The sequence below is a fragment of the Scleropages formosus genome, chromosome 11 (assembly GCF_900964775.1).
Source record: "Scleropages formosus chromosome 11, fSclFor1.1, whole genome shotgun sequence".
NCBI lineage: Eukaryota > Metazoa > Chordata > Actinopteri > Osteoglossiformes > Osteoglossidae > Scleropages > Scleropages formosus.
Genome location: NC_041816.1, coordinates 28,568,245 through 28,595,178, shown reverse-complemented (window position 1 = coordinate 28,595,178; position 26,934 = coordinate 28,568,245). Strand labels below are relative to the sequence as shown.

Genomic DNA, 26,934 nt, shown 5'->3' with positions numbered 1-26,934 from the left:
GCAGTCAGTTTGTCTCGTTTCACAATGTAAACCAGTGTTCATTACACAAGTAGCTGTATACAGAATTGGTGGAGAGAGCAAAATTTGGGAAAAGATTAAAGTAACATTATAAGTAGTTGTGATATCACAACGCCTGAGTAGTGCAGGGGAACATGGGTTTGATCTTTGTTCAGTCTGTGTGGAGTTTGCATGTTCTCCCCGTGTCTGCGTCGGTTTCCTCCGGGTGCTCTGGTTTCCTCCCACAGTTCAAAGACATGCAGTTCAGTCGGACTAGTGACTCTAAATTGCCCTTAGTGTGTGTTACAGTCCAGTCTAGGGCTGGGGGCTCTGACTACCAGATAGAAACACACCAATTTGTTCAGAATACAAAGGCTTTTGCCTTTATTGACCATTAGCAACTTGTAAGCCATCTCTCCAGGGGTGAGGCATGCCAACACAACAAACAAAAGTTAACCCTACCCTGTCTGTCACTGTCTACCCTATCCAAATAAAACAAATAAAAATATTTCCGAACCGCTTGTCCCAGACGGGGTCGCGGGGAACCGGAGCCTACCCGGCAAATAAGAATATATCAGTCTAATTTGACTCCTAACTGGAAAAAAAAAAAAAAAAAAAAAACTGGAGAAAATCTTGTTCAAAAGAAAATGGTGCTCACCCCCTTCCGGCTGGTTGCTGATTTACAGTGAACTATTTACCTATATTTACACAAACTAAGCCTTTACCATTATTCATACTGCCATCACATTACCCAAGCAAATACATACAACTTCTCATTTCCAACTAGACAAGTGAACTTTAGCACCTCAATAACAACAGCGAGACCACAACTTTTCTGGGGTCACCAGCCTCTCTCTGGTCTGGTGGCCATCTGACTTTTCATTCATCTTCCATTTCTGCTGAACGATGACAATTGGATGTCAATAAGTCTTCTCAGCTTCGCCTGTGAAGAGAGAGAGAGAGACACAGACACCCACAGACAAAATATTACAGGCCTTTGGATCAAGGCCGTGACAGTGTGAATGGATTAGTGGCTGTGTGTTTGTTTGTGTGAGTGTGTGTGAGTGGCTGTGATGGACTGGTGTCCTGTGCAGGTTGTATCCCTCTCAGCTTTACACCCAATGCTTTTGGGACAGGTTGCGGATCACCGTGACCCTGATCACATGGTTATTAGAAATGGATGGATTATTAGTACCAACATGTAGAATAGAAAGGTAATTGGGACAAATGCTGTAATATAAATTTATGGAGCAAATAGGAGATCAGAGGAGGAGGGAATCTAAAAGATGTGTTTTCTGACCCTTCTCGAATGTTGAGAAGGATTCAGCAGCTCTGAGTCAAAGAGGGAGGTCATTTCACCACACTGGAGCTAGAACTGAGAACTCGTGTGCTTTTTATTTTGGAACTCTTGTGTGTGGGACCACCACGTGGTTAGAAGTGGAGGAGCGTAGCGGTCTGGTTGGGCTGTAGTAAGCGACCAGGGACTGGCCTCCTGTCTAAGGTGTTTCTTGCCTCACACGTTGTGTCCTGGATAGGCTCTGACAGAACCTCACCTCTGAATAAATCTTAGGGTGTCCGCGTTGCTAGTCTTTTTATCAATTGTGATTAATTTGCTGGATTTACAAACAAATGGAGTTATGAACAGACACCTGGTCCCTATTGTGTTTGTCTGTTGAGGATCCAGTGTAGTTAAAAACATTTTGACACACCCACATTCTGACTCTCAGTTCGAACTCGTTTCTACATGAATCACATTTATGAGCATTATGGTGTGACGTCCTCTCTGTTCTCCCCCTCTGGGACATCTGGGTCTCCTGAGATTTCCTGTTGAATTGTAGCAAGCCTTTGAGCCACTTCTCTGAGCCAGTGAAAACTTTCCCTGTGTCTCTCTGTCCGCTCATCTCTGGATTCCCCTCTGGAGCTTTCTTCTGATTCCTGCTTCATGGCAGTGGCCTTAGCGGCTATGGGTCTCGCTGACTTCACATCAGCCTCAAGCCTCTTTATCTTTGCTTTTTTCTTCTCATTGCTCTGTCTCAGTCTGTCCATCTCTTTGTCCTTCTGTACCTCAGTCTGTCTCAGTCTGTCTATTTCTCTGTTTTTCTCCAGCTCCATCTGTTTCAGTTTGTCCGTCTCTTTGTCCTTCTCCAGTTCCCTCCCTTCCCTCTGTCTCAGCCCTTCTATCTCTCTGTCCTTCTCCATCTCCATCTGTCTCAGCCCTTCTATCTCTCTGTCCTTCTCCATCTCCATCTGTCTCAGCCCTTCTATCTCTCTGTCCTTCTCCAGCTCCATCTGTCTCAGCCCTTCTATCTCTCTGTCCTTCTCCATCTCCAGCTGTCTCAGCCCTTCTATCTCTCTGTCCTTCTCCAGCTCCATCTGTCTCAGCCCTTCTATCTCTCTGTCCTTCTCCAGCTCCAGCTGTCTCAGCCCTTCTATCTCTCTGTCCTTCTCCATCTCCAGCTGTCTCAGCCCTTCTATCTCTCTGTCCTTCTCCATCTCCAGCTGTCTCAGCCCTTCTATCTCTCTGTCCTTCTCCATCTCCATCTGTCTCAGCCCTTGTATCTCTCTGTCCTTCTCCATCTCCATCTGTCTCAGCCCTTCTATCTCTCTGTTCTTCTCCATCTCCATCTGTCTCAGCCCTTCTATCTCTCTGTCCTTCTCCAGCTCCATCTGTCTCAGCCCTTCTATCTCTCTGTCCTTCTCCATCTCCAGCTGTCTCAGCCCTTCTATCTCTCTGTCCTTCTCCAGCTCCAGCTGTCTCAGCCCTTCTATCTCTCTGTCCTTCTCCAGCTCCATCTGTCTCAGCCCTTCTATCTCTCTGTCTTTCTCCATCTCCAGCTGTCTCAGCCCTTCTATCTCTTTGTCCTTCTCATGACATGTTTCCCGCATTCTGTCCATCTTAGTCTCTAGTCTCTTCCTTTCCTCCTCCTTGGCCCTCAGTTGTTGTGCCGCTGTTGTGGACTCTGCGGTTATCTCACTGAGCTTCAGGAGAGTCTCCCTGTGTCTCTCTGCATCCTCCCTGGCCTTCTCCTCCTCGACCTGTCTGATCTTTATTATCTCATCGTAGCTGTTTTTCACTTCCCTGTAACTCTCTTCCAGCTCCATGAACTTTTTCTTCTCCCTACTTTTTTCTTCTTCAGCTTCATGCAACAATTTTTGCTTTTCTGTGTTTTCCTGTCTTTCTTTTCTCAACTCTTCTTTGAGATCTTCTATATCTTTCTCCAAATTTTCCAGTCTTCGTTTACATTCATTCAGCTCTGTCTCAATATTTTTCATTTCTTTCTGGTGCTTCATCAACACTTCTTCCTCTTCGCTATTTTTTTGTCCCCGCCGTTCCATCAATAAGCGCTTTTGGACATTTATGATGTGTGACTCTGTTGCTCTGTACTTTTCATTGCAGTAACTACTGCCATTGTGCTTATCTATCATTTCATCCACTTTTCCCAGCAGTTCTTCCACCTGAGTGTTATCCTTCAAAACATGGTTGTTCAGAACATGATATCTGTACTCACATTGCTCTATAAGCCACTTGAGGTCCTCAGTTCCTGTCTGAATGAACTCCTGAATGGTTTTGTCCTTCAGCTCATCTCCATGGGTGAACAGAATCATTGTGTGTCCTAGAGAGTCCTTTCCAAATATTTTTATCATTTTATCAAGTTCTCCTCTCTCCCTGTCAATATATCGGCCCACCGGTACCACAAGGAGGAAGGCGTGGGGTCCAGGAGAGGACAGACTGTAACAAAGTCCAACATCGTCTTCTATCTCTTTCTCTGAGAGTCCAAGGGTGAACCAGTCTGGGGTGTCCACTAGGGCCACCTTTCTTCCAGCAATGACCCCTTTCTTCTTGTCAGTCTCCTTAGTCACTGAAGATGAGTTGGCTTGGGACACAAACACCTCTTTGCCGAGGATGGTGTTTCCTGCTGCACTCTTTCCAGATCCTGTCCTTCCCAGCAACACCAGCCTCAGCTCAGACTCCCTAGGAGACGCAGGAGGCACTTCACTCGCTGTAAGACAAAAAACAGCACTGTAAACCCTCTGCTCAATAACCACCAAAGAATTAAAAAAACACAGCGTGTAAAATATTGCCTTCTTTTCTTGAAGCTCGTGAGTTGTACTAATCACTTCAGCTCGGCATTAAACATTGAACTGCAACTGGGAAAAATCCCAACTGAATTATAGTTGTGTGTCAAAGTATAATTGAACCCTCACCGTGTGTTATGTTTTTGTCATTTTCTCTATGAAAGAAGTTGATGACTTAGCAGGCAGTCTAAGCTTTTCCAGTTTTCATGTCTCTTCTAAAGTTCCTCTTTACTGAACAGTTTACTATTATTTACCATAATTTACCATCATTTTCTATGCCATTTTTATCCTTCCTCTGTTTATGCTGCAGTTTTGTGCAGTCTGTCCTTCATCTGTGTTACTCTCTCTTTCTTTTTATACCTGCAGTTAATATCAGCCTATTAACTGTTGGGGGTCAGAACACATGGTCAGTTATTCAAGGATTATTGGGTTGTAAAAATGCCAAGTAAGCCTTTTGTTGCAGTTCTTTACTTTTTGGGGAAAAACCTGGGTAATTACTGTATACAGATATTTCTCTTTGCTGCCACATGCTGCTTTGTAAGGAACTGATTGGTTTTGTGCTTTAAACATTTTCTGTGGCATTTAAGCCTTTAAAATTCAGACAATAATGATCTGAATGATTGTTTCCATTTCTTGTTCAAGCATGTGATACAGTGTTGGCTTGTGTGAGAGACTTCAATAACAGTGCTTTCCTAAGGGTCTAATAATGATAATTACACACACACACACACACTTTCAGAACCGCTTGTCCCTTACGGGGTCACGGGGAACCGGAGCCTAACCCGGCAACACAGGGCGTAAGGCCGGAGGGGGAGGGGACACACCCAGGACGGGACGCCAGTCCGCCGCAAGGCACCCCAAGCGGGATTCGAACCCCAGACCCACTGGAGAGTAGGATTGCGGTCCAACCCACTGCGCCACCGCACCCCCTAATGATAATTATTTATGTATAATATAAATTGTACAGACAAACTACAGTGTGAGTAAAAATAAGAAATTCAAAAATCACATACGCTGGAGTTATGAATATGTCACACTATGTACTGTATATGTAAACATACATATTTTTAATTGTAATATGTTAGATGATTAGACCATTTTTTTGCTCTAATTTATTTTACAAAACTACTCTGTATAGCTTATAAATCAGTTTGTACAGTTGGATATTTACTGAATGCATTAGATTAGTATATAATACATAATAATGTACCATTATCAAGTTTGTAATAGAAACAGCAGCTTGTACATTACACAACCTACGGTAAGGTAAAACACATTTTTGTGCTCTGCAGAAACACTGTAAAACCGCTGTTTCCACTTACTCAATGGGGGGTTGTCGATGCTGTTCCTCCGTTTTGTTCCCGGTGTACCGTCTGTCTCCACATTCTGCTTCTCCTCCCCTTTAGTCCCTTCAGCTTGAGGTCCTTCTGTGTGGTAATTTTCAGTCACCAGTCAGTCAGGGTCAAACAGGCAGAGCTGTATTACATAGTTAAAAAGGCTTTGGAATGTATTGATTCAATGGAAGGTGGTATAAAATTTAACTTGACTTTCTTCACGTACTCTGTGTAGTTTCTGTCGCACCACTCTTTTCCTCAGAGGGTGGTTTGCATTCTGAAGACTCATCCTTCACTGTAAAACAAAAAACTTTCTTACACATTGCTAATAGGAATAAGGGACATTACTGGGAGCAGCTCATAAAGCATAATTAGTGCTAACTTGTTTAATAATATTTTCATTGCGGTTCATATTTTTTTGGTAAATAACCATTCCTTAATTTGCAAACCTTCCTTAACCTAAATTTCAGTATAACAGCTCTTGGCTGATTAGCTCTTGATTTCCACAATATAAAATCAGTATAACAAAATTTTTCTTAAGCTTATGAAAAAAAGTAGAAATTTGCAGGTGAAACAAAAGTGCAGTAATGTACTGCATCTGGCACTAGTGTACAATCAGGTGTTTTCTGTTAGTTTCTTCTTTCATGTTTGTTTTGTTTTCATGGGTTTGTGCTGTTTTTGAGCAAGAATGACTGCCAAGCCTCCTGCCTCCTCCACTCACGACCCTTCATAATCAGCTTTTCTTCTGTGAATGATTGTGGGGTTTCATGCAGTGTATCTTACACTGTAAGTCACCTTGGATAAGAGTGTCAGTTCTGGTAAACTCGAAGAGATGCCTTGTAAGTCAAAGTATGGATATCAAATGAAACTCTTTGTAAATCTGAATTGTCATAACGTCGTAACAATGTATTTCGGAGATGACTGTAATCTTTATACATTTTTCTATATCTCACCTTTCATTCAGGGGGTGAACTGAGTTCTGGAGTTAACGCTGTTTAACAATAATTACCACCAAAACAACTTTCTGTTCAATTAACAGTTTTGCCTATGAAGAGTAGGAGATGGTGGCATGGCATGGCATGGCATGGCGTGGCATGGCATGGTGGGTTCGGCTGGGCTCAGCCAGTGCCCGCTGTGTGGCGGGACTGGGGTTCGAGCCCTGCTTGGGGTGCCTTGCAATGGACTGGCGTCCCGTCCTGGGTGTTGCCCTTCCACTCTTGGCCTTTCACCCTGTGTTGCTGTGTTAGGCTCCAGCTCACTGTGACCCTGCTTGGGACAAGCGGTTGTTGCGGATGGATGGATGGATGGATGGATGGATGGATGGATGGATGATGTAGGTTAAGTCATTCTATTGTTTTTTTTTACTGTAATAGAGCTCTTGCTCAGACCATTTAGATCATAATTACAAAAAATGAATATAATATGATGTGTTTTTACTTAATTTTATGTCTATATTATGTAGTGTATGTATATTAAATGCCTATATGTATTTATATACATGTAGGGAGGCATAGTGGTACTGCTGCTGTCTCACATAATAGGAATAAGGGACATTACTGGGAGCAGCTCATAAAGCATAATTAGTGCTAACTTGTTTAATAATATTTTCATTGCAGTTCAACGAAGTATCTGTAGAACAATTTTTGTTAAGCTTGTCAAAAAAAAAATTAAATTTGCAAGTGAAGCAAAAGTGCAGTAATGTGTTGAACCTGGCGCTGGTGTACAATCAGCTGTTTCTTGTTGGTTTCCCTTCATGTTTGTCTTATTTTGATGGATTTGTGCAGTTTCTGTGCAAGAATGACTGCCAAGCCTCCTGCCTCCTCCACTCATGAACTCTCACAATCAACTGCTCTTCTCTTCACTACAGTAAATTGAGTTTTTTAAAAGTATTGTCTGCACTTCCTGTATTTTTAACAAATATTTCATTATTGAGTATTGAAACACTGAACATCTTTTACATACTACAGTACTGTGCAAAAGTTTTAGGCACTTGGAGAAAAAATCTCTAAAGTGAGAATGCTTCCAAAAATAATTCTCTTAATTAATAAACTTCCTATATAGCTTAGTATCCGTCCATCGTCAACAACTGCTTGTCCTAAGAGGTGGCATGGCGGGTTTGGCCGGGTCCCGCTCTCTGGCCGGTCTGGGGGTCAAGTCCTGCTTGGGGTGCCTTGCAATGGACTGGCGTCCTGTCCTGGGTGTGTCCTGTGTTCCCCCCCCCCCCTCCCCCACCAGCCTTGCACCCTGTTTTGGCGGGTTAGATTGCAGTTTGTTGCGACCCTGCTTGGGATAAGTGGTTTCAGACTGTGTGTGTGTGTGTGTGTGTGTGTGTGTGTGTGTGTGTGTGTGTGTGTGTGTGTGTGTGTGTGCGCGCGTGCACACTTTCTTTCTTTAACTGAATACAAAACCCTTACTGTAATACTGTAACTTTTTGCAAAAGGAATGCCTGGAAATCTAAAATATGCTCTTTCCCATTGACACTAATGCAGAAGACATTAAATAACTGTCTAAAACAAATTTTTTTGTGAAACATCTAAGTGCCTGAGACTTTTGCACAGTCCTGTACCTCTAAGAAAAAAAATATTCTAGATAAGACATAAAGGCACAGGTAGCAGATTCCTGATAGTATTCGAAGTAACAAGTTGCATGTAAAAAAAAAAAAAACGTTTCATAGCTGAAAAAGAAAAAAATTAACTGCATGCAATTTCACGCGTGGAGGAGAAAAGTGAATGAACTACAAAAACAGACTCACTTGAAGGAGGTTGCTCTTTGCTGCGTTTCCTCTGTCGGACCTTTAGTGTGATGAACACTTCATGGATCTCTTTGCTTGGTAAGAACCTTTCTGTGTTTCCCTCCACCATCTCATCTATCTTCTTCAAGAGCTCTGTGACTTGATCTCTTCCCACTTCATTGTTGTCAAAAATATGATATCGATTTCCACACTTCTCCAGAAGTTGTTTGTAGACCTCTTTCTTTTGGATGTGTCGCTCCAAGTCTGTTGTCTCGCCTACAGCATCTCTGTGGGTGAACAGCACAATGGTGCGATTCCATACCCGCATACTCAGCAGCTCCAGGAGCTCCTGTAAAGAACCTGTTTCCACATCCTTGTCCAGCCGCATGACCAGGAGCAGGGCGTGTGGCCCTGGAGGACATAGCTCCACACCACGCACAATCTCCTTTTTGAAGAAAGTCAGTGAGGCAATCCTCTTCCACCCCTGGGTGTCCACCACAGTGACATGTCTTCCATCCACAAAACCCTCACGCTTTTCACTCTCTTCTGTCCCCTTTTCAGTACAGAAGGCTGCCCTACCCAGGATGGTGTTTCCCGATGAAGTCTTCCCACTGTCCGTCCATCCAAGGAGCACGATCCTGAGCTCCGAGAGAGCAGCTGCAGCCATTTCGATTCGCTCCTCTTTCTGTCCCTATTCCTTCAGTCTTCCAGGGGTTTTAGTATCTCATCTACCACAGAAGACCTTTGAGATGAGCAGTAGATATGATGTGATAGGACCATTACAGAGACAGTGTGTAGTCATTGGTCACCACCATGAGTTCTGGAAAATCCGTGTGTAGTTTCTGGATTCCCTGGACGTACTTGCTGTGAACACTTAAAACATTAATTACTATAGTGAACAAGAAATTCAATTTCAGGAAGCACCGTTGACATTTTAATGCACTGAAAAACTATAGGTCTATGAAAAACTTCCAATTTTTATCAAAACATTTAAAAAGTACTACTCATAGCGCCATAAACATTTGACACAACCAAACTAGAAAAGAATCCAGTTTTATTTTCACTCTGTCCATAGAAAAGAAGATATGTTAATCAGAGGTATCAGTTGTCATACTGTAACATGGGAAGTTCTCCTCTTCTAAATGCTTCAAGTCCTTTGCTTCTAATGTAATACCACTGCCATAATATCATATGAACTTTTGTCCTATGAATAATATGTATCTGTACTGTGTATGTAGTAAAGAATGTATTTGCACCATTGTACCAGAAAAGAGCAGGAATTCATAAGAAGCTGAACTGAGACACTTCCTGTTCACACAACTGTTACGGTAAAAAAAGAAAAGGATGCTGAACATATGTGAATCATTAATCAGAATATAATTGTAAGTAACTGGAGGAACCAGATGATAACTTACGATGAACAGTAGTGCCCAAGTTCCCTTTGTCACTTTCCATTCTGTTTTCCATCCGTTTTATATCGAAAAAGCTACAATGTGTCTGTAAGTTTCATTACCAAAAGTGAAAGTGCAGCCCTGGAGGCAGGAAACAAATTTAAAAAGAAAATGGTTTGTGAGGTCACAGTTAACGTGGTAAAATGGAGTCATTCGTGATTTAATTTAGGTTTTGAAAAAAATTTACCACTATGGAAGCAACATGTGGCTTCAAAAAAAAAGACAAAACAAAACAGAAATGACCCAAAGTTTGACTAGCTCTATAAATAAAACTGAGACAAGATTTAAATGCTGCGATGATATGAAGATTGCGGTCTTGCACTGGTATGGGCAGCACAGTGAGTAGCGCTGCTGTCTCACAGCACCTGGGTGGTGCAAGAGGATGTGGGTTCAATCCCTGCTCAGTCAGTGTGGAGTTTGCATGTTCTTCTTGCGTCTGTATAGGTTTCCTCCGCAGTCCAAAGACATGCTGTTCAGGTTCCCCCATAGTGTGTGAGTGACAGAGAAAGTGTGTGTGTTCCATTGATGTATAGATCAGTGACCCATTGTAAGTAGTGTATCTAGCAGTGTAAGTCACCACGGTGAATAAGGTGTGTGGGCTGATAACACTACATAGAGTTCATTGGAAGTTGCTTTTCCGAAAAGCGTCTGCTAAATAAGTAAATGTATTTTGCTAAATGTTGTTGGTGTGCCCATGTGCAGCTTCACAAAAAGCCTATACAGAAAAAGTCCACAAAAACCAGGGTATAAAACATACATAGAGCTGGTGGGCTTGCTCAAAATCCATTTGATCTGAAATCCAAGTGAAATTATGGAGTTACTTCCACAGATGGTAAGAGAAAGACTTATTTGTGGATTGAATGAAGACAGAATTCAGGGGCAACTCTTCACAGAACTGGGTCTGACGTTACGAATTAGCGGGTTGGTCAATGAGGATGCTGGTGCTGGAGAAAGAATTGCCTAAGAGCCATGAAACAATACATCACATATATTCCTTAGTGCTCAAGGTTTGGCAGAAGAAGCTGAAGTCTTACCACTTTGAAGGACAACATGGTGGAGTACAATGAAGGTTTGTGGGATGGCTGTGTCACAAATGTGGGTAAATGAGAACAAATGAGGAGAACTTGTTGCATTAAAGTAAACCTTCCTCCCAGTTGTGCTCAGAAGCATGGATGGATGGTTTTGAGTCCTCTGAAGATCATCCTCCAAACTCACCTCTTGCGACAGGGGAGGAGAGACCAAATTTGAGGTATTAAGAGGACTTAACACCATTTACAATGTAGAGCAAAAAAAATGTACCATAAGTTACTCCAGTCATGTAGAGTGTCTTAGTAAATGGTTCTCAAGCAATATTTGAAAGTGACACAAGTTTGTGGAATGATTATAATACATATAGAGCAGTTTTCAAAGTTGTGGAAAAAGGCGCTAGTCCATGAGCTGGAATCCTGTGTCTTTATTTCTTACACGAACATGCATTTTTCACACTTTCCACCCACGTAAATTGTAGTCCCTTAGTTTAGACATTTAATACTTTCAAAAATTACCGATGAAAGCTAATTTTAACAATATTAGGAAATAATAGTACAAAACAGTAACACAAGAAATAGTAAATACAAACAAGAAATTCTTTGAATTGAGTCCCTATAAATTATTAAAGTTATAACAGTTTTTAACCATAATAAATCCATAGTAAATGTATTATATGGAAGTTTGTCTCAGCTGAGAGTGGAAGTGTTTCAAGCTGCTGTGATGATTACAGGAAATTTCTAATTTTTCAGTGGCTCACAGTAGAGAGCAGGGCAGCGTTGCAGAGCACTGTGGTCGCTCTCCAACTCTTTGCGGGTAGCAGGTCTCCTCTTCTATCTCTTGTTCTTCTTCCCATTGCCGTAATTCTTTAGTGCTCTCCGCTGAAAAGCCGTGGAGGTCATTCATGATTGTCATGTATCCTTCCACCTCTCTGTTTGTGTCTTCAAAGTGCTGCGATAGGTCCTCCACTCGATCAGTGAACACTGGTGCCATGTCACTCAGTGACTTCAGAATGCCTCGAAGCTTCTCTATCTGTCTCTCCTTCTCCTTGCAGCTCTCTCTCAGTTTTTCCATCCCTTGTTCTTTCTCCACAATCTCTTTTCTAAGTCTCTCTATTTCTTTCTTATCAGATTCCTGTCCTGCTGCTTCCTTCTGTGGTGGACCTTTCTTCTTGTTCACGATCTGTGGAACAGTACAGCACCCTTCAACATTTGTTTCCAGATTTACTGAAAACCGTTTGGGACGTGGCATGCTCGTACAACATCCCCCACCAGATGGACCATCTATCTGCTGGTCCTCTGGTGGCATCTTTGTAGCTTCTGAGTTGTTCTTAGGGTCGTAGTGATGACCACCATTTTCTGCCACCATCTTCTCCACTTTTTCCAAGAGTTCTGTGACATGACTGTCCTCGGCATCACCACGGAGGATATGGTATCTGTTCCCACATTTCTTAACCAGCCGCCGGAGGTCCCTCCATCGTACAATGTGCTGCTGGATGGTTTCTCCTAATGTGTGGCCCCATGTGAAAAGCACCATGGTGTGCTTCCAGACACCATCGCCCAGTATGCTCATGTGGTGCTGCACAACTTTCCAGTAATGTGCTGTGAAAGTCAAGTAGACGGGGACCACCAGTAGGAAGGCATGTGGGCCTGGGGAACAGAGGGACACACTGACTTCCACCTGCGATTGTGTGCCATGCGTGAGGACTGGTCCGTGGTACCATCCCTGTCCCAACATCTCCACCATAGTGACCTGCCTCCCTGCCACTACCCCCTGCCTGGCCAGAGGCTTTGTTGCATGACTCTCCATTTCCTCATGGAGGGTGTGGCCTGCTGTTCTTTCCAGGATGGTGCTGCCCACTGAGGTTCTGTGGCTCCAACTTTCCCCCAGGAGCACCAGCCTTAGCTCAGATGGTTTGGAGATCCCAGCAATAAACCTTGGAGTCTTTGCCAGGCTGGGCTCTGAAGTCACTGGAACAGAAAACATAACAGGGACACATTACAGCATTTATATTTACATTTACATTTATTCACTTAGAAGATGCTTTTCTCCAAAGCGACTTACAATGGATACTATGTAGTGTTACTAGCCCACACACCTTATTCACCACAGTGACTTACACTGCTAGATACACTACTTACAGTGGGTCACTCATCCATACATCAGTGTCACTCACACACTATGGGGGGAAGCACTGACAGTATTTATTTGCCTACAGGATTATTGTCATACTGAGATGAAAATGTACTGAAGAGGTTCACGTTTGGACCTTTTTTACACAAGATTAATCCAAAATACCACATTGCAGTTATTAATTTGCTCACAGAGCACAGCCAGCAGGTGTATATCGGATCATTAGAACTGTACCTTCTGGAGGCTCGTTCTTGAACATCGTTCTGCCGTGAGGCTGTTTTATAACTTGGAGCTCTGTCCTTTCCACCACTTTCAAGTTTGTCTGCTTCTCACGCTCTTGGAGACATGTTCCATCATATTCTCGAGCGGTCTTCTGTTGTCTCCTTTCTCTCCGTTTCCTCTTTTCTTCTTTCCATTCTATTTTTTTTTCTTTCATGGGGTTTACCGTAAGAGCTGTTTGTCTATCACTCCTATCGTTCCTTCTCTTTATGTCTTTAAAGTTGTGTCCTTCAAAATTTTCCTCATTGACTTTTTTCTTTAGTTCATTAATGTCCTTCACAGGGTCCTGCATTTCCTGTTCAGTACCTGATTTTTGAATTTCATGCATTTCTTTCACTGCTAGCTTGTTTTTGTTCTCATTCTGAAGCGTTCCAATTTTTTCCTTCAAACGTATAACCTCAATTCGGCTACCTGAAAACATTGTTGTCTTGTCCTCTGACGCTTTCTCCACCTCAGAGATATACATTTGAAGCTCCTCCTTCTTTTTCAGTTCTGCTTGTAATTTATGCTCCAGGTTTTCTGTTCTTTTCTCATATTCTTCTGCCTCACTGCTCAATTTTTCTGACATTCTTGGGTCTTCTGCCTCCATGCCTTTCTGGCTGCTGAAAACATTTTCATTTGAAATTAAAGGACAGGCCAGGTCTTCATTTATTGATTTCTTTTCCTCATCAGACTTGTCATTGGTCTCTTCAGTCTCCTTCTCCATATGGTCATAATTATTTGTCTCCTCTTTGAGATCTATTTTTTCCACTTGTGTAATGTGTAATATAGCAGCTGCTCCTCTTTCTCTCTGCTCACTTAGGTGTGGAACATTTTTTACTTCCAGATTTTTCCCATTTGTTTGCTGTTTCAGGTTCTGAATTTCCTCCACGGAGACTTGTATTTCTCTCTCCAGTTGTCTACGTTCATGTTTCCATTCTCTCCTGTCTGCTTCCATTTTTTCTAGCTGCTTTTTCAGAATGTTGATTTCTTTCGCAGTTGTGTCAAATATTTCAGATATATCAATTAAAAAATCTTTCTTATGTTTACATCCAGTCATTTCTTTTGGTCTTTCCAAATATACTTTACTGTCAACATACATTTTACTTATTTCCTTTAGTTCGTCATTGATATTCTGTATTTTTGTTTTCAACTCTTCACAGTGTTGTCTAATCCTTGCTATTTCATGGTCTTTCTCCTTCATGGCTTGATCCAGTACTTCAATTTCCATTTCTTGCGTCTCGTTCATCTTTATGTCCAGGTCAAACTCTGTGGGATTAGTTTTGTTTTCCAGATTTAGTTGTGGTACTTTATCCATCCCTGTTTTTTCATGCCAAATTTTGTATCTTTCAATTTCTGCCCTGTAGTAATCACACATCTCTAGCTGTTTCTTGTTCTTCAAAAGATGTTCTTGTAGTTCCATTATTTTGTTTTGTGACACATTATAGTTTCCTTGAGTGTCAGCAAGGATTCCCTGGAGTTCTTCATTCTTCTCTCTCAGTTCACTAATGATATTTTCTTTCAACTGTATTAAAGAGGTCATTTCTGTATCTCTATTTCTGATTTTCTCCTCATACATATACTTGAGGTCTTCTATCTCTTTCTCCATGTGTTCATGCTTCTGCTTCATCTGCTCTTCCTTCTGTCTTTTCTCCACTTCTAAGGTCTCCAGTTTGACAGCTATTTGTCTTTCTTTCTCTTCATATTTGTGTCTCAGGTTGTCAACATCCAAATGTCTTGCGTTGAGTTTTTGTTTTAGATTTATTTCCACCTCAGTACCCTGTAGATTTTCCTGTAGTTGACTTCTGTCTGCTTTCATTGCTTCTGTATGGGATTCCATCTCTTCATACTTTTGTTTTAGCACATTCATGTCTTTCACTGTCATTTCATATTTCTCCATCAGCTGTTTGTTGGCAATCTTTTCTTTTTCAATCATTTTCTTGAGTTCTTCAACCTCACTTTCACTGTCATTATACATTTTTGTTGTCTCTTTCAACTTGTCCTCTACTTTCAGTGAGTGCTCTTTACTTCCCTTAGCTTGAAGCAAATTTTCTACCTCTTTCTCTTTCATCTCAAGCATTTGTTTAATTGTTTCCTTCTCATAGCTCCTTTCTTCTGTGTAGTATTCCTTGTCTTCATAATTCTTTCTTAGCACATTCATTTCTAGTTTTTTCATCAGCTGTTTGTAGGCAGTCTTTTCTGTTTCAGTCCTTTGCTTCAGTTCTTCAACTTCACTTTGACTGTCATTGTACATTTTTGTTGTCTCTTTCAACTTGTCTTCAACGTCTGATATCCTCAATTTCATCTCAGCTTTCAGCGTTTGCTCCATTTTTTCTGCCTTTATGTGATATTCCTTAGCCTGTTCAAGCAAATTTGCAATTTCTTTCTCTTTCATCTCAAGTGCTTCTTTCGCTGTTTCTTTCTCATCCTTCAGATGTTTCTCATATTTCTGTCTCTGCTCTTCTATCAGACTCTCCTTTTCTTTGGTCATTAATTCCACCTGGGCTTGTCTCATCTTTTCTTTCTCTTCAAAACATTCTCTAATCTTTACCATTTCTTTGTCTCTCTCCTTGACAGCTTCATGAAGAGCTTCATTGTCTCTTTGCTCCTTCTGATTTTTCTCCTTCAACATCTTTATGTCCAGCTTCAGCTCCTGTATTTTACTCATGTTGTCTTCTTGTTTTCTCATTTGTTCTTCGTGATCAAGCATGATTTTTCTGATTTCTGTCTCTCTTTTTTCACCCTCCGCTTGCAGTTTTTCTATTTCTGTCCTGTACTTGTCTGAGGTCGTTTTTGTGTCCTCTAGTTCTTTTTGGTTCCTAAGCAGGTCTTTCTGTAGTGCCATTATTTTGTTTTGTGACACAGTATAGTTTTCTTGAGTTTCAGCGAGGATTCCCTGGAGTTCTTCATTCTTCTTTCTCAGTTCACTAATGATATTTTCTTTCAACTGTATTAAAGAGGTCATTTCTGTATCTCTATTTCTGATTTTCTCCTCATACATATACTTGAGGTCTTCTATCTCTTTCTCCATCTGTTCATGCTTCTGCTTCATCTGCTCTTCCTTCTGTCTATTCTCCACTTCTAAGGTCTCCAGTTTGACAGCTATTTGTCTTTGTTTCTCTTCATATTTGCGTCTCAAGTTGTCAACATCCAAATGTCTCGCGTTGAGTTTTTCTTTTAGATTTATTTCCACCTCAGTACCCTGTAGATTTTTCTTCAGTTGACTTCTGTCTGCTTTCATTGCTTCTGTATGGGATTCCATCTCTTCATACTTCTGTTTTAGCACGCTCATGTCTTTCACTGTCATTTCATATTTCTCCATCAGCTGTTTGTAGGCAGTCTTTTCTTTTTCAATCCTTCGCTTGAGTTCTTCAACCTCACTTTGACTGTCATTATACATTTTAGTTGTTTCTCTCAACTTGTCCTCTACTTTCAGTGCATGCTCTTTATTTCCCTTAGCTTGATGAAGCAAATTTTCTACCTCTTTCTCTTTCATCTCAATTTGTTTAATTGCTTCTTTCTCATCATTCAAATATTTCTCATAGCTCATTTCTTTTGTGTAGTATTCCTTGTCTTCATAATTCTCTCTTAGCACATTCATTTCTAGTTTTTCCATCAGCTGTTTGTAGGCAGTCTTTTCTGTTTCAGTCATTTGCTTCAGTTCTTCAACTTCGCTTTGACTGTCATTGTACATTTTTGTTGTCTCTTTCAACTTGTCTTCAACGTCTGATATTCTCAATTTCGACTCAGCTTTCAGCATTTGCTCCATTTTTTCTGCCTTTATGTGATATTCCTTAGCCTGTTCAAGCAAATTTGCAATTTCTTTCTCTTTCATCTCAAGTGCTTCTTTCGCTGTTTCTTTCTCATCCTTCAGATGTTTCTCATATTTCTGTCTCTGCTCTTCTATCAGACTCTCCTTTTCTTTGGTCATTAATTCCACCTGGGCTTGTCTCATCTTTTCTTTCTCTTCAAAACATTCTCTAATCTTTACCATTTCTTTGTCTCTCTCCTTGACAGCTTCATGAAGAGCTTCATTGTCTCTTTGCTCCTTCTGATTTTTCTCCTTCAACATCTTTATGTCCAGCTTCAGCTCCTGTATTTTACTCTTGTTGTCTTCTTGTTTTCTCATTTGTTCTTCGTGAACAAGCATGAGTTTTCTGATTTCTGTCTCTCTTTTTTCACCCTCCACTTGCAGTTTTTCTATTTCTGTCCTGTACTTGTCTGAGGTCTTTTTTGTATCCTCTAGTTCTTTCATGTTTCTCAGCAGGTCTTTTTGTAGTGCCATTATTTTGTTTTGTGACACAGTATAGTTTTCTTGAGTTTCAGCAAGGATTCCCTGGAGTTCTTCATTCTTCTTTCTCAGTTCACTAATGATATTTTCTTTCAACTGTATTAAAGAGGTCATTTCTGTATCTCTATTTCTGATTTTCTCCTCATACATATACTTGAGGTCTTCTATCTCTTTCTCCATCTGTTCATGCTTCTGCTTCATCTGCTCTTCCTTCTGTCTATTCTCCACTTCTAAGGTCTCCAGTTTGACAGCTATTTGTCTTTGTTTCTCTTCATATTTGTGTCTCAAGCTGTCAACATCCAAATGTCTCGCGTTGAGTTTTTCTTTTAGATTTTTTATTTCTACCTCAGTACCCTGTAGATTTTTCTTCAGTTGAATGCTGTCTGCTTTCATTGCTTCTGTATGGGATTCCATCTCTTCATACTTCTGTTTTAGCATGTTCATGTCTTTCACTGTCATTTCATATTTCTCAATAAGCTGTTTGTTGGCACTCATTTCTTTTTCAATCCTTTGCTTCAGTTCTTCAACATCACTTTCACTGTCATTGTACATTTTTGTTGTCTTTTTCAGCTTGTCTTCAACGTCTGATATCCTCAATTTCATCTCAGCTTTCAGCGTTTGCTCCATTTTTTCTGCCTTTATGTGATATTCCTTAGCCTGTTCAAGCAAATTTGCAATTTCTTTCTCTTTCATCCCAAGTGCTTCTTTCGCTGTTTCTCTCTCATCCTTCAGATGTTTCTCATATTTCTGTCTCTGCTCTTCTATCAGACTCTCCTTTTCTTTGGTCATTAATTCCAACTGGGCTTGTCTCATCTTTTCTTTCTCTTCAAAACATTCTCTAATCCTTACCATTTCTTTGTCTCTCTCTTTGACAGCTTCATGAAGAGCTTCATTGTCTTGTTGCTGCTTCTTGTTTTTCTCCTTCAACATCCTGATGTCCAGCTTCAGCTCCGGTATTTTACTCATGTTGTCTTCTTCTTGTTTTCTCACTTGTTCTTCGTGAACAAGCATGAGTTTTCTGATTTCTGTCTCTCTTTTTTCACCCTCCACTTGCAGTTTTTCTATTTCTGTCCTGTACTTGTCTGAGGTCTTTTTTGTGTCCTCTAGTTCTTTTTGGTTCCTAAGCAGGTCTTTCTGTAGTGCCATTATTTTGTTTTGTGACACAGTATAGTTTTCTTGAGTTTCAGCAAGGATTCCCTGGAGTTCTTCATTCTTCTCTCTCAGTTCACTAATGATATTTTCTTTCAACTCTATTAAAGAGGTAATTTCTATGTCTCTATTTCTGATTTTCTCTTCATACATATACTTGAGGTCTTCTATCTCTTTCTCCATCTCTTCATGCTTCTGCTTCATCTGCTCTTCCTTCTGTCTTTTCTCCACTTCTAAGGTCTCCAGTTTGACAGCTATTTGTCTTTGTTTCTCTTCATATTTGTGTCTCAAGCTGTCAACATCCAAATGTCTCATGTTGAGTTTTTCTTTCAGATTTTTTATTTCTACCTCAGTACCCTGTAGATTTTTCTTCAGCTGATTTCTATCTGCTTTCATTGCTTCTGTATGGGATTCCATCTCTTCATACTTCTGTTTTAGCATGTTCATGTCTTTCACTGTCATTTCATATTTCTCCATCAGCTGTTTGTAGGCAGTCTTTTCTTTTTTAATACTTTTCTTGAGTTCTTCAACCTCACTTTGACTGTCATTATACATTTTTGTTGTCTTTTTCAGCTTGTCTTCAACTTCTGATATCCTCAATTTCATCTCAGCTTTCAGCGTTTGCTCAGTTTTTTCTGCCTTTATGTGATATTCCTTAGCCTGTTCAAGCAAATTTGCAATTTCTTTCTCTTTCATCTCAAGTGCTTCTTTCGCTGTTTCTCTCTCATCCTTCAGATGTTTCTCATATTTCTGTCTCTGCTCTTCTATCAGACTCTCCTTTTCTTTGGTCATTAATTCCAACTGGGCTTGTCTCATCTTTTCTTTCTCTTCAAAACATTCTCTAATCCTTACCATTTCTTTGTCTCTCTCCTTGACAGCTTCATGAAGAGCTTCATAGTCTCTTTGCTCCTTCTGATTTTTCTCCTTTAACATATTTATGTCCAGCTTCAGCTCCTGTATTTTACTCATGTTGTCTTCTTCTTGTTTTCTCACTTGTTCTTCGTGAACAAGCATGAGTTTTCTGATTTCTGTCTCTCTTTTTTCACCCTCCACTTGCAGTTTTTCTATTTCTGTCCTGTACTTGTCTGAGGTTGTTTTTGTGTCCTCTAGTTCTTTTTGGTTCCTAAGCAGGTCTTTCTGTAGTGCCATTATTTTGTTTTGTGACACAGTATAGTTTTCTTGAGTTTCAGCGAGGATTCCCTGGAGTTCTTCATTCTTCTTTCTCAGTTCACTAATGATATTTTCTTTCAACTGTATTAAAGAGGTCATTTCTGTATCTCTATCTCTGATTTTCTCTTCATACATATAATTGAGGTCTTCTATCTCTTTCTCCATCTGTTCATGCTTCTGCTTTATCTGCTCTTCCTTCTGTCTATTCTCCACTTCTATGGTCTCCAGCTCAGCAGTTAAATGTCTTCCTTTCTTTTCACTCATGTCTTCACCACGTATTATATTTTGCAGCAGTGATGAAAAAGGCTCACCACAATTTGCTGCTACCAAAGCATCTACCTTCTTGATGAGCTGTATCACCTGAGTTTCGTTGTCCTGGCATGTGTTGTCAATGACGTGGTATTGATTTCTACATTGCTTTACAAGCCAAAGAGTTTGCTCAGACCTCTCAATGTGATCTTTAATGGTGACATCATTTCTCAGTTTGTCTACATTGGTGAACAACACTAATGTGTGTCTCCAGACTGCCTCCCCCAGAAATTCCATGGGTCTCCTGACTGCTGACACTTGAACATCAGCATCAATGGCAACCACTAAGAGGAATGCATGAGGTCCTGGATGAAGTAGAGACACACTGTCCTGGATCTCATTTTGAACCCTTTCAGTGGTGTGCTCTGATGGACCACTGTCCCAGCCAGGTGTGTCAACCACTGTCAGCCACCTCTGGGCCACCAGGCTGTATCCACTAGCACAGTCCTCTGTCACTTGCCCTGTCTTGAAGGCCAGTTTGCGCAAGATGGTGTTCCCTGCTGAGCTCTTTCCAGCCTCTCTCTCCCCAAGTAGCACCATTCGAAGCTCAGGAAAATGTGAAACTGCCTGAGGAGTAATATACTTCTTTCCTTCTTCTACAGGTGTAAATTTGTCACCTGTCCATAAAAACATAAAATTATGTAGTAAGACATGGACTCTTTAAAAATAGACTATAACTGTGTTATGATCTCGATTACTACTTGATTAATTACTTTATATGCTTCATTAAACTTCATTTTAAAAACTCACCTGAAATTAAAGATTTAAGTCTTTCACTCTGCTTCTTTCCCTCCATCCACCTCTGTTTCTTCCTCTGGGATTTCAGCTGCATCTCATGAACCAGTGCTAGTTGTTTTTGGTCCAGTTTAAAGCATTGACCATCATTCATGGCCACCATTTCCTCAACCTTTTCTATCACTTGTTGGACGTGTGATTTGCCACCACTGCCCTTCCCATAGGTGTTCAAGATGTGGTACCTGTTCCTGCACTGTTCCAGAAGCTTCTGAATGCCCATCTTGTTCTCTTGGATACTCTGTTCTACACTAGCAGTCTGTTCCTTGTTCTGTGAGGTGAACAAAACCATGGTGTACCGCCAGACACCCACTCCGAACACCTCTAGCAGTTTCTGGGTGTTCTTCAGGTAATCTTCTGTCACGGCGGCACAGGCTCGGACCACTAGCAGCACAGCATGGGGTCCTGGAGGACAGATAGCGGCACTACGCAACGTCTGCCACCGCACCCAGTCAGAAGTGCCATTGCGTGTATAGTACCATTCCCAGCCTGGTGTGTCCACCACGGTGACCTGTCGTTTGGCCACCTTCACCCATCTTTTCACACACTCCTCTGTTGTCTGGCTATTCTTATCCCCCTTCGCTGTCCTTCCACCCAAGATAATGTTCGCCACAGTGGTCTTTCCAGCTTGTTTTCTCCCAAGAAGCACCAATCTGAGCTCTGCCTTTTCTCCTATGAAAAAGGACCAGTATAATCACACATCACAGAGAAACTGTCCTTATGGGGTAATATATAGTATTCTCAGTCATGGTGTAAAGTTCATTATGAGTCCTCACCCAAATGGGAGACTGTTACTTGTTTTTTTTTCTGTTGCTTTACCTTCTTTGGCTTCCATCTTGCAGATACTGATGCTCTTCAGATGCTATGCTGTACATGCATCCATATACCTAAGCAACACAGAAAAACACTGTTTGTAAACAAGGTGATATGATATGATATTCAGAAGACTCTTAAAAAGAAAAGAGTGATGTCATATGAGATATTTCCTTTCATTAAATATGGATCTGTATTCATTTGAAGGGTAAGTATTAATACCATTTTTACAAAGAAAAATATCCAAGATGAAACAGGAAGTGATTAAAAGAATTTTAAAAAAGTGCATATATGAGACCCCTTTTGTCTTTTAAATTACACGGACACAACAGAATTGCAATAAAACAAAGTTTAATGTAACCAGTGTGAAATATGCTATATGGAAATAAGAGGAGAACCAGGAGTAATTTTCCACTAAGCTTGTTATAAAGGTTTGTAATTTAGAGGCACGAGTCGATTTACTGGTTGTGGTTCCTTTGTTTTATTATGTGATTTTGTTACCAAAACAGTATCAAAAGGTCTCAGTTTCATGTTACAACCAGTAATTTGTAGAATATATCTAACAAATGAAATGATTAATTATTTTCATTTTATATTTAACCATTAAAATACAGTAGATCCTTATCAAATACAGTCCTGGTTAGATGATTTCTGTCCTTTCAACTTGTCTAACCGGTATGAGTGTGACTCTGTGGTAGAATGGTGCTGATGGGTGCACTGTCTTAACTACCACTCCAGCACCAGTCACAGCTGGCTATCTTGTGACAAAACACATTGACTTGTAACCCAAAGGGAGCTGGTCTGAATTCCAAGAGGTCTTAAGGGAGCTGTTTTGCCTGAGCGACATCAGAAAAAATCCTGACTGTATATGAAGGGAAAAACCAAATTGTGCTTTTGGTTAACAAATATTCTGGGAAGTTAGACGATAATAACATAGAAATGTGAAATGTGAAGCAAAACGTGAGCTATGAGCTGCTGCTGATCAAAATTTCAAACAAACTGAAATATCAGAGTCCTTTAGACATGAGTTCATGTGAATTATGCAATGTACAGGACAATATAAAATATTTTTCTGTTTTTCATACATTTTTACATTACATTTACATTCATTCATTCATTTAGCTGATGCTTTTCTCCAAAGTGACGTGCATCTCATGGAAAATAAAATGTGTGCATTAGCAGAAAGAGAGACATAAATGCAGATGTGTGATTCTAAAGTACAGTTAGTTTGCTACTTTCCACCTTATGAAGCAATATTCATCACACAAGTAGCTGCATAAAGGTTTATCCAAACATCGACAATTCCTAATCACATTCCTAAATTAGTTTTTTTTTTTTTTAAAAAAATGAAACATTTGCATAAAATGAGTAGCTGCGTGAAGGTTTATCTGTTGTTCAACAGTTATGAAAGTTATAGAACATGAACATTAACCCATTACACGAATTTGAAAAATCATGAGAGAAGTGAGTCTGGAAAAGGTGAGTTTTAACACCCTTTTTAAACGTGGACAGAGATTCAGCAGTTCTGAGTGAGAATGGGAGGTCGTTCCCCCGCAACAGAGCCAGAACCGACAATCTCCGTGCTTGTTCTTTTAGACCTTCTGTACATGGGACCACCGAGAGGGCAGAGGTGGAGGAGCGTAGGAGGTCTTGTAGATATCTGGGAGCAGTTCCATTTATGCTTTTGTTGGCCATAACCAGAGTCTTGAATTTCATACTTTCATTTTTTCAATTTTAGTACTATTGCACTTTCCAGAGCTACAAAAATGTATGTGACAATCCTCAGCCATTTCATTTTCATTTTCATTGTCATTATCTTGTGTTGAATAAATAACTAAAAGTACCCAAAATCCTTCTAACTAAGTTTAGTTCAACTGAGCCCTTAACGGAAATTGACTGACTTTAGCGCACTTTGTTTTTGCATACTTGGGTAATACATGTATGAATAAATTCTAAATGAACTGGACCATGAGCAACACACTGCAGAAAGTGCACTATGAGCTGAAGTGAAAGTAAAAATATTCATTGTATTTGCACAGTTCCCATATTGACTAGGGACCTGCATAGTAGACACAATTGAATGCAGAATAAAGTTTTATTCAGAATTTAGAATAAAGGCTGTGCTACATGCCTTCAGAAAAAAGCTCGTGACTTACCAGGTACCAAGCTGAGTAATGAGGCTTCGACAGCGGCTATTCACGGTGCCAACTTGTAATGACACGGAAATAGGGGACCGCTGCCCTTTTTTGTCACAGTGCTGTTCCTCACTGATGATGCCGGTGCTCATCCTTCCCCCTCTTGTCCATGTCCCTTCATCTCCAGATGAGAAGGCAGCTAGTGTGAAGCACAGACCAACTTAACACGAAGGGAGAAACACCATTGAAAGGAAACACACATCTAACACAGACAACAGAATTTACATTGCGGGACCCGATCGTGACGTGTCTGTGGTTTAACACACCCACTTTGCAACACAGGAAGCGTAAAACTCATACCCTCTAAAGAGAGAGATTGCTTTGGCAAGTATATGCAACTCATTTTGAAAAGAGAACTATCGTGTGAAGAAAAACTACAAAAACAAATTCAGTTGAAGGATGTTTGGAGGATCATGGCAAAGTAATTGGGAACTGAGAAATATCCAGGGCTCTACATGACAGCTATTAAAGCAAATGCACTTCCATTTCAAAACCACAAAAATTTGTTTTTTTTTTTTTTACTTTTTGTGAAGGGTCTGAAAACATTTCTTTAAATTGCTTAATCATGGATGCTATTTAGACCGAATTTTAAAAAGTGTATAGATTAGTATCTTGGGGCTCTGTGGGATTTATTGTCAATGTGGATTATTCACCAATGGCTCAGAACCATGGCTAGATGTGAGATACACTCACACTCGCTGAGTTACAGGTTTATTCAGTATTAAGAACCTCTGCTCCACTTCCAGCTCATGATTATCCAGAGCCTTTCCTGAAAGCACAGGTTCAGTGGGGTACAATCCAGATGGGATGCCAGTTGATAGCATGAGTAAGATATATAGCCAGCTAAATTATACAAACAATAAAAAAAAGTGTCAACCTTAGTTTGTGTTTCACACAACACTTTCCTGGAGGAAACTGAAGACGAGCTATTCGTCTCAGAGACCACATTAGGTAGTTAATCTCAGTGATAGGAAGCTATTGTATATCTTTCTGCCTAATAGGATACGACAAATTTTCTGCCACTGCCACAGTTTCCCACAATTCTAAAGACATCTCTATAATTTCCAAAAAGCAGAAAATAACTGACACCCTGAAAAGGAAGTCACTTCTCAGTGAAACCAGTTGTTTTAAGGAAAAGCAGAAGTAGCAGCAGAGTTTTCGCTTTCAGTCCTGGATTAGCACTGTTGTATGTTGGTCAGCTATGGAGTCGCTTGTAGAATAGAGGGTGGAGGTGGATGTGGAGGTGGACAGTGACATTTCACACCAAAATTCCACTGCCAGCCTGGCTTTGTGTTGCATACCTTAATAAAAGGGACATAAGAAGACAAATATGGGTATGTATACAGTTCCTGAAGCTCTTCAACAATAAAATACAATTTCATTGGATCATTCTGACTTTGTATTCATGATCATCACACTATTTTAATGACGTAGCCCAGCATAAGAAGAAATTCAGTTTTCTGACCTCCTAGTTATGCCCAGCGTATTGGATCCCTGTGTAGCCATTCCTGCACCCTACCGTGCAGTTAGGACTTCATTCTTCAGTGTGAGGTCATCTTTTCCAGCCTGCTGAACATCTACAATATTGAGCGCTCATGGATAACCTTCATCATCTCTTTGTGACTGATGCTGCCCTGGAGTGAGTGATACCAGTCTTTAATCTGCAAGACACCACTGCGTCCACACACACGGGTAGTTCCAGGGTCAAATCAAGATGGTGTTGGACCTTCTAGATGCAGGGCGCAGAGCAGTGGATCGCCTGATGGTTATCCTGCATGGAAATTGGCCTGCAGCAGAATACAATCTGCACAAAGAGGAAAGTCCCTTAAAGGACACAATGTAGCAACAGTGTGTGTCACTATGTGGGACAGACTGCCAGAGAACTGTAAACACAAATATATGAACATTAGGTGGTGGTGAGGAAACACGACCCACTGTCAGTCATTTTAGCTCATGAAGGAAACACTAGAGATATTGCTGAGACATCGTTTGGGTTTTGGGCCGATCCAGATGTAGACAAGGAAGTGACTTTCTGGGACCCTGGACTGGATTCAGCCAACCAGCATGTGCCCTTGGATGCTGTTGAAGAGTCTATGAGAGATAAGAAGATCATGCAACAGGGATTGAGCTGGGGTGGAGAGAATCAAAGCAGAAACCCATGAAGCCAAGAAGTTCAATGACAAAGAGTCAAGGTCAATGGCAAACCATGATGGCAGTACTATGATCCACAATGTTTATACACTGTTTTTAGCTCAGGATCCACCTACCCACCATCACACATTTGTGACACTGTGGAAAAAGTTAAAAAGTTGTACAAAGTGTATGTAAAGCTTAGCTTTCTGTGAAGTCTGTCCTTAATCTCTGTGTCTTGTAGGGAGACTGGTTTCTTGCATCCAAATCGTTGAAGTTCCCCACTGGCATCAATAAATTATTATTATTATTATTCATTTAGCAGACACTTTTGTCCAAAGCGACATACATCTCAGCAAAAGTACAACTTATGCATTACAGTAAGAGAAAGAGACATGGGTGCAGTGTTATTATTATTATTATGATGTTTATTATTATTATTATTATTATTCCTGTCTTAGCCTGCCAAGTCTACAGTGCCCTGTAGCTTCTGTTTGAACCTCAGCCTGAACACTAACTGTTATTTTGGATGACTTTTTTGTACGTGTTGGAAAAAAACTGTGCGCTTGGAATTGGATCCAACTTCAGTGCCCCAAGAACATTTATAAAATGGAAGGGGCTACAAAAAGATCAACATCTGGAGTTTTCTAATAATAACTGTAATAATACAGCAACAGTATGGCCACACCTCTGTCCAAAACATGCTAAGTCTGAGCCGAGCGCAACAGTCTGATACTGTAGTAAATTCTATTCAGTCTGGTACAATCACGTTAATTAATTGAAACTGTACATTTTACATTTATCTTGCTGATGTTTTTCTTCAAAGACATTAAGCAACTTACAGTTATTTGCCGTTAAAGCTGTTGGGTAATTTATACGCTGATGCTGCCGTTCGAGTTTATTAAACTATTTATTATTCTTGGATTCAGTGATAAAATATACTGTGCACAGTGTGTCTCTGCGAATGAGGCAAACATCTCAGCTACTGCCTCGGTTTCCCACAATGCTGCGCTCCGCACTTCCCTCATTCGTCTACGTCACAGGAAGTGACTCGTTCCTGAAACCAAGTGGTTGAAGG

The 26,934-nt window shown here is 40.6% G+C and overlaps 1 protein-coding gene across 1 annotated transcript; it reads right to left on the bottom strand.

Annotated features, from left to right (window-relative positions):
• Positions 1–917: 917 nt before the first annotated feature.
• Positions 918–23,995, bottom strand: LOC108931998 (centrosomal protein of 290 kDa). Its single transcript, XM_029256099.1, has 10 exons — positions 23,688–23,995; positions 21,538–21,605; positions 20,677–21,390; positions 12,984–20,543; positions 11,376–12,586; positions 8,161–8,830; positions 5,635–5,703; positions 5,393–5,513; positions 2,799–3,970; positions 918–940 (listed from the first exon to the last, which is right to left on the bottom strand). The coding sequence occupies exons 2-10, from the start codon at positions 21,551–21,553 to the stop codon at positions 918–920; spliced, it is 11,556 nt and encodes a 3,851-aa protein (XP_029111932.1). The 5' UTR covers positions 21,554–21,605; positions 23,688–23,995.
• Between the last annotated feature and the right edge of the window lie 2,939 nt (positions 23,996–26,934).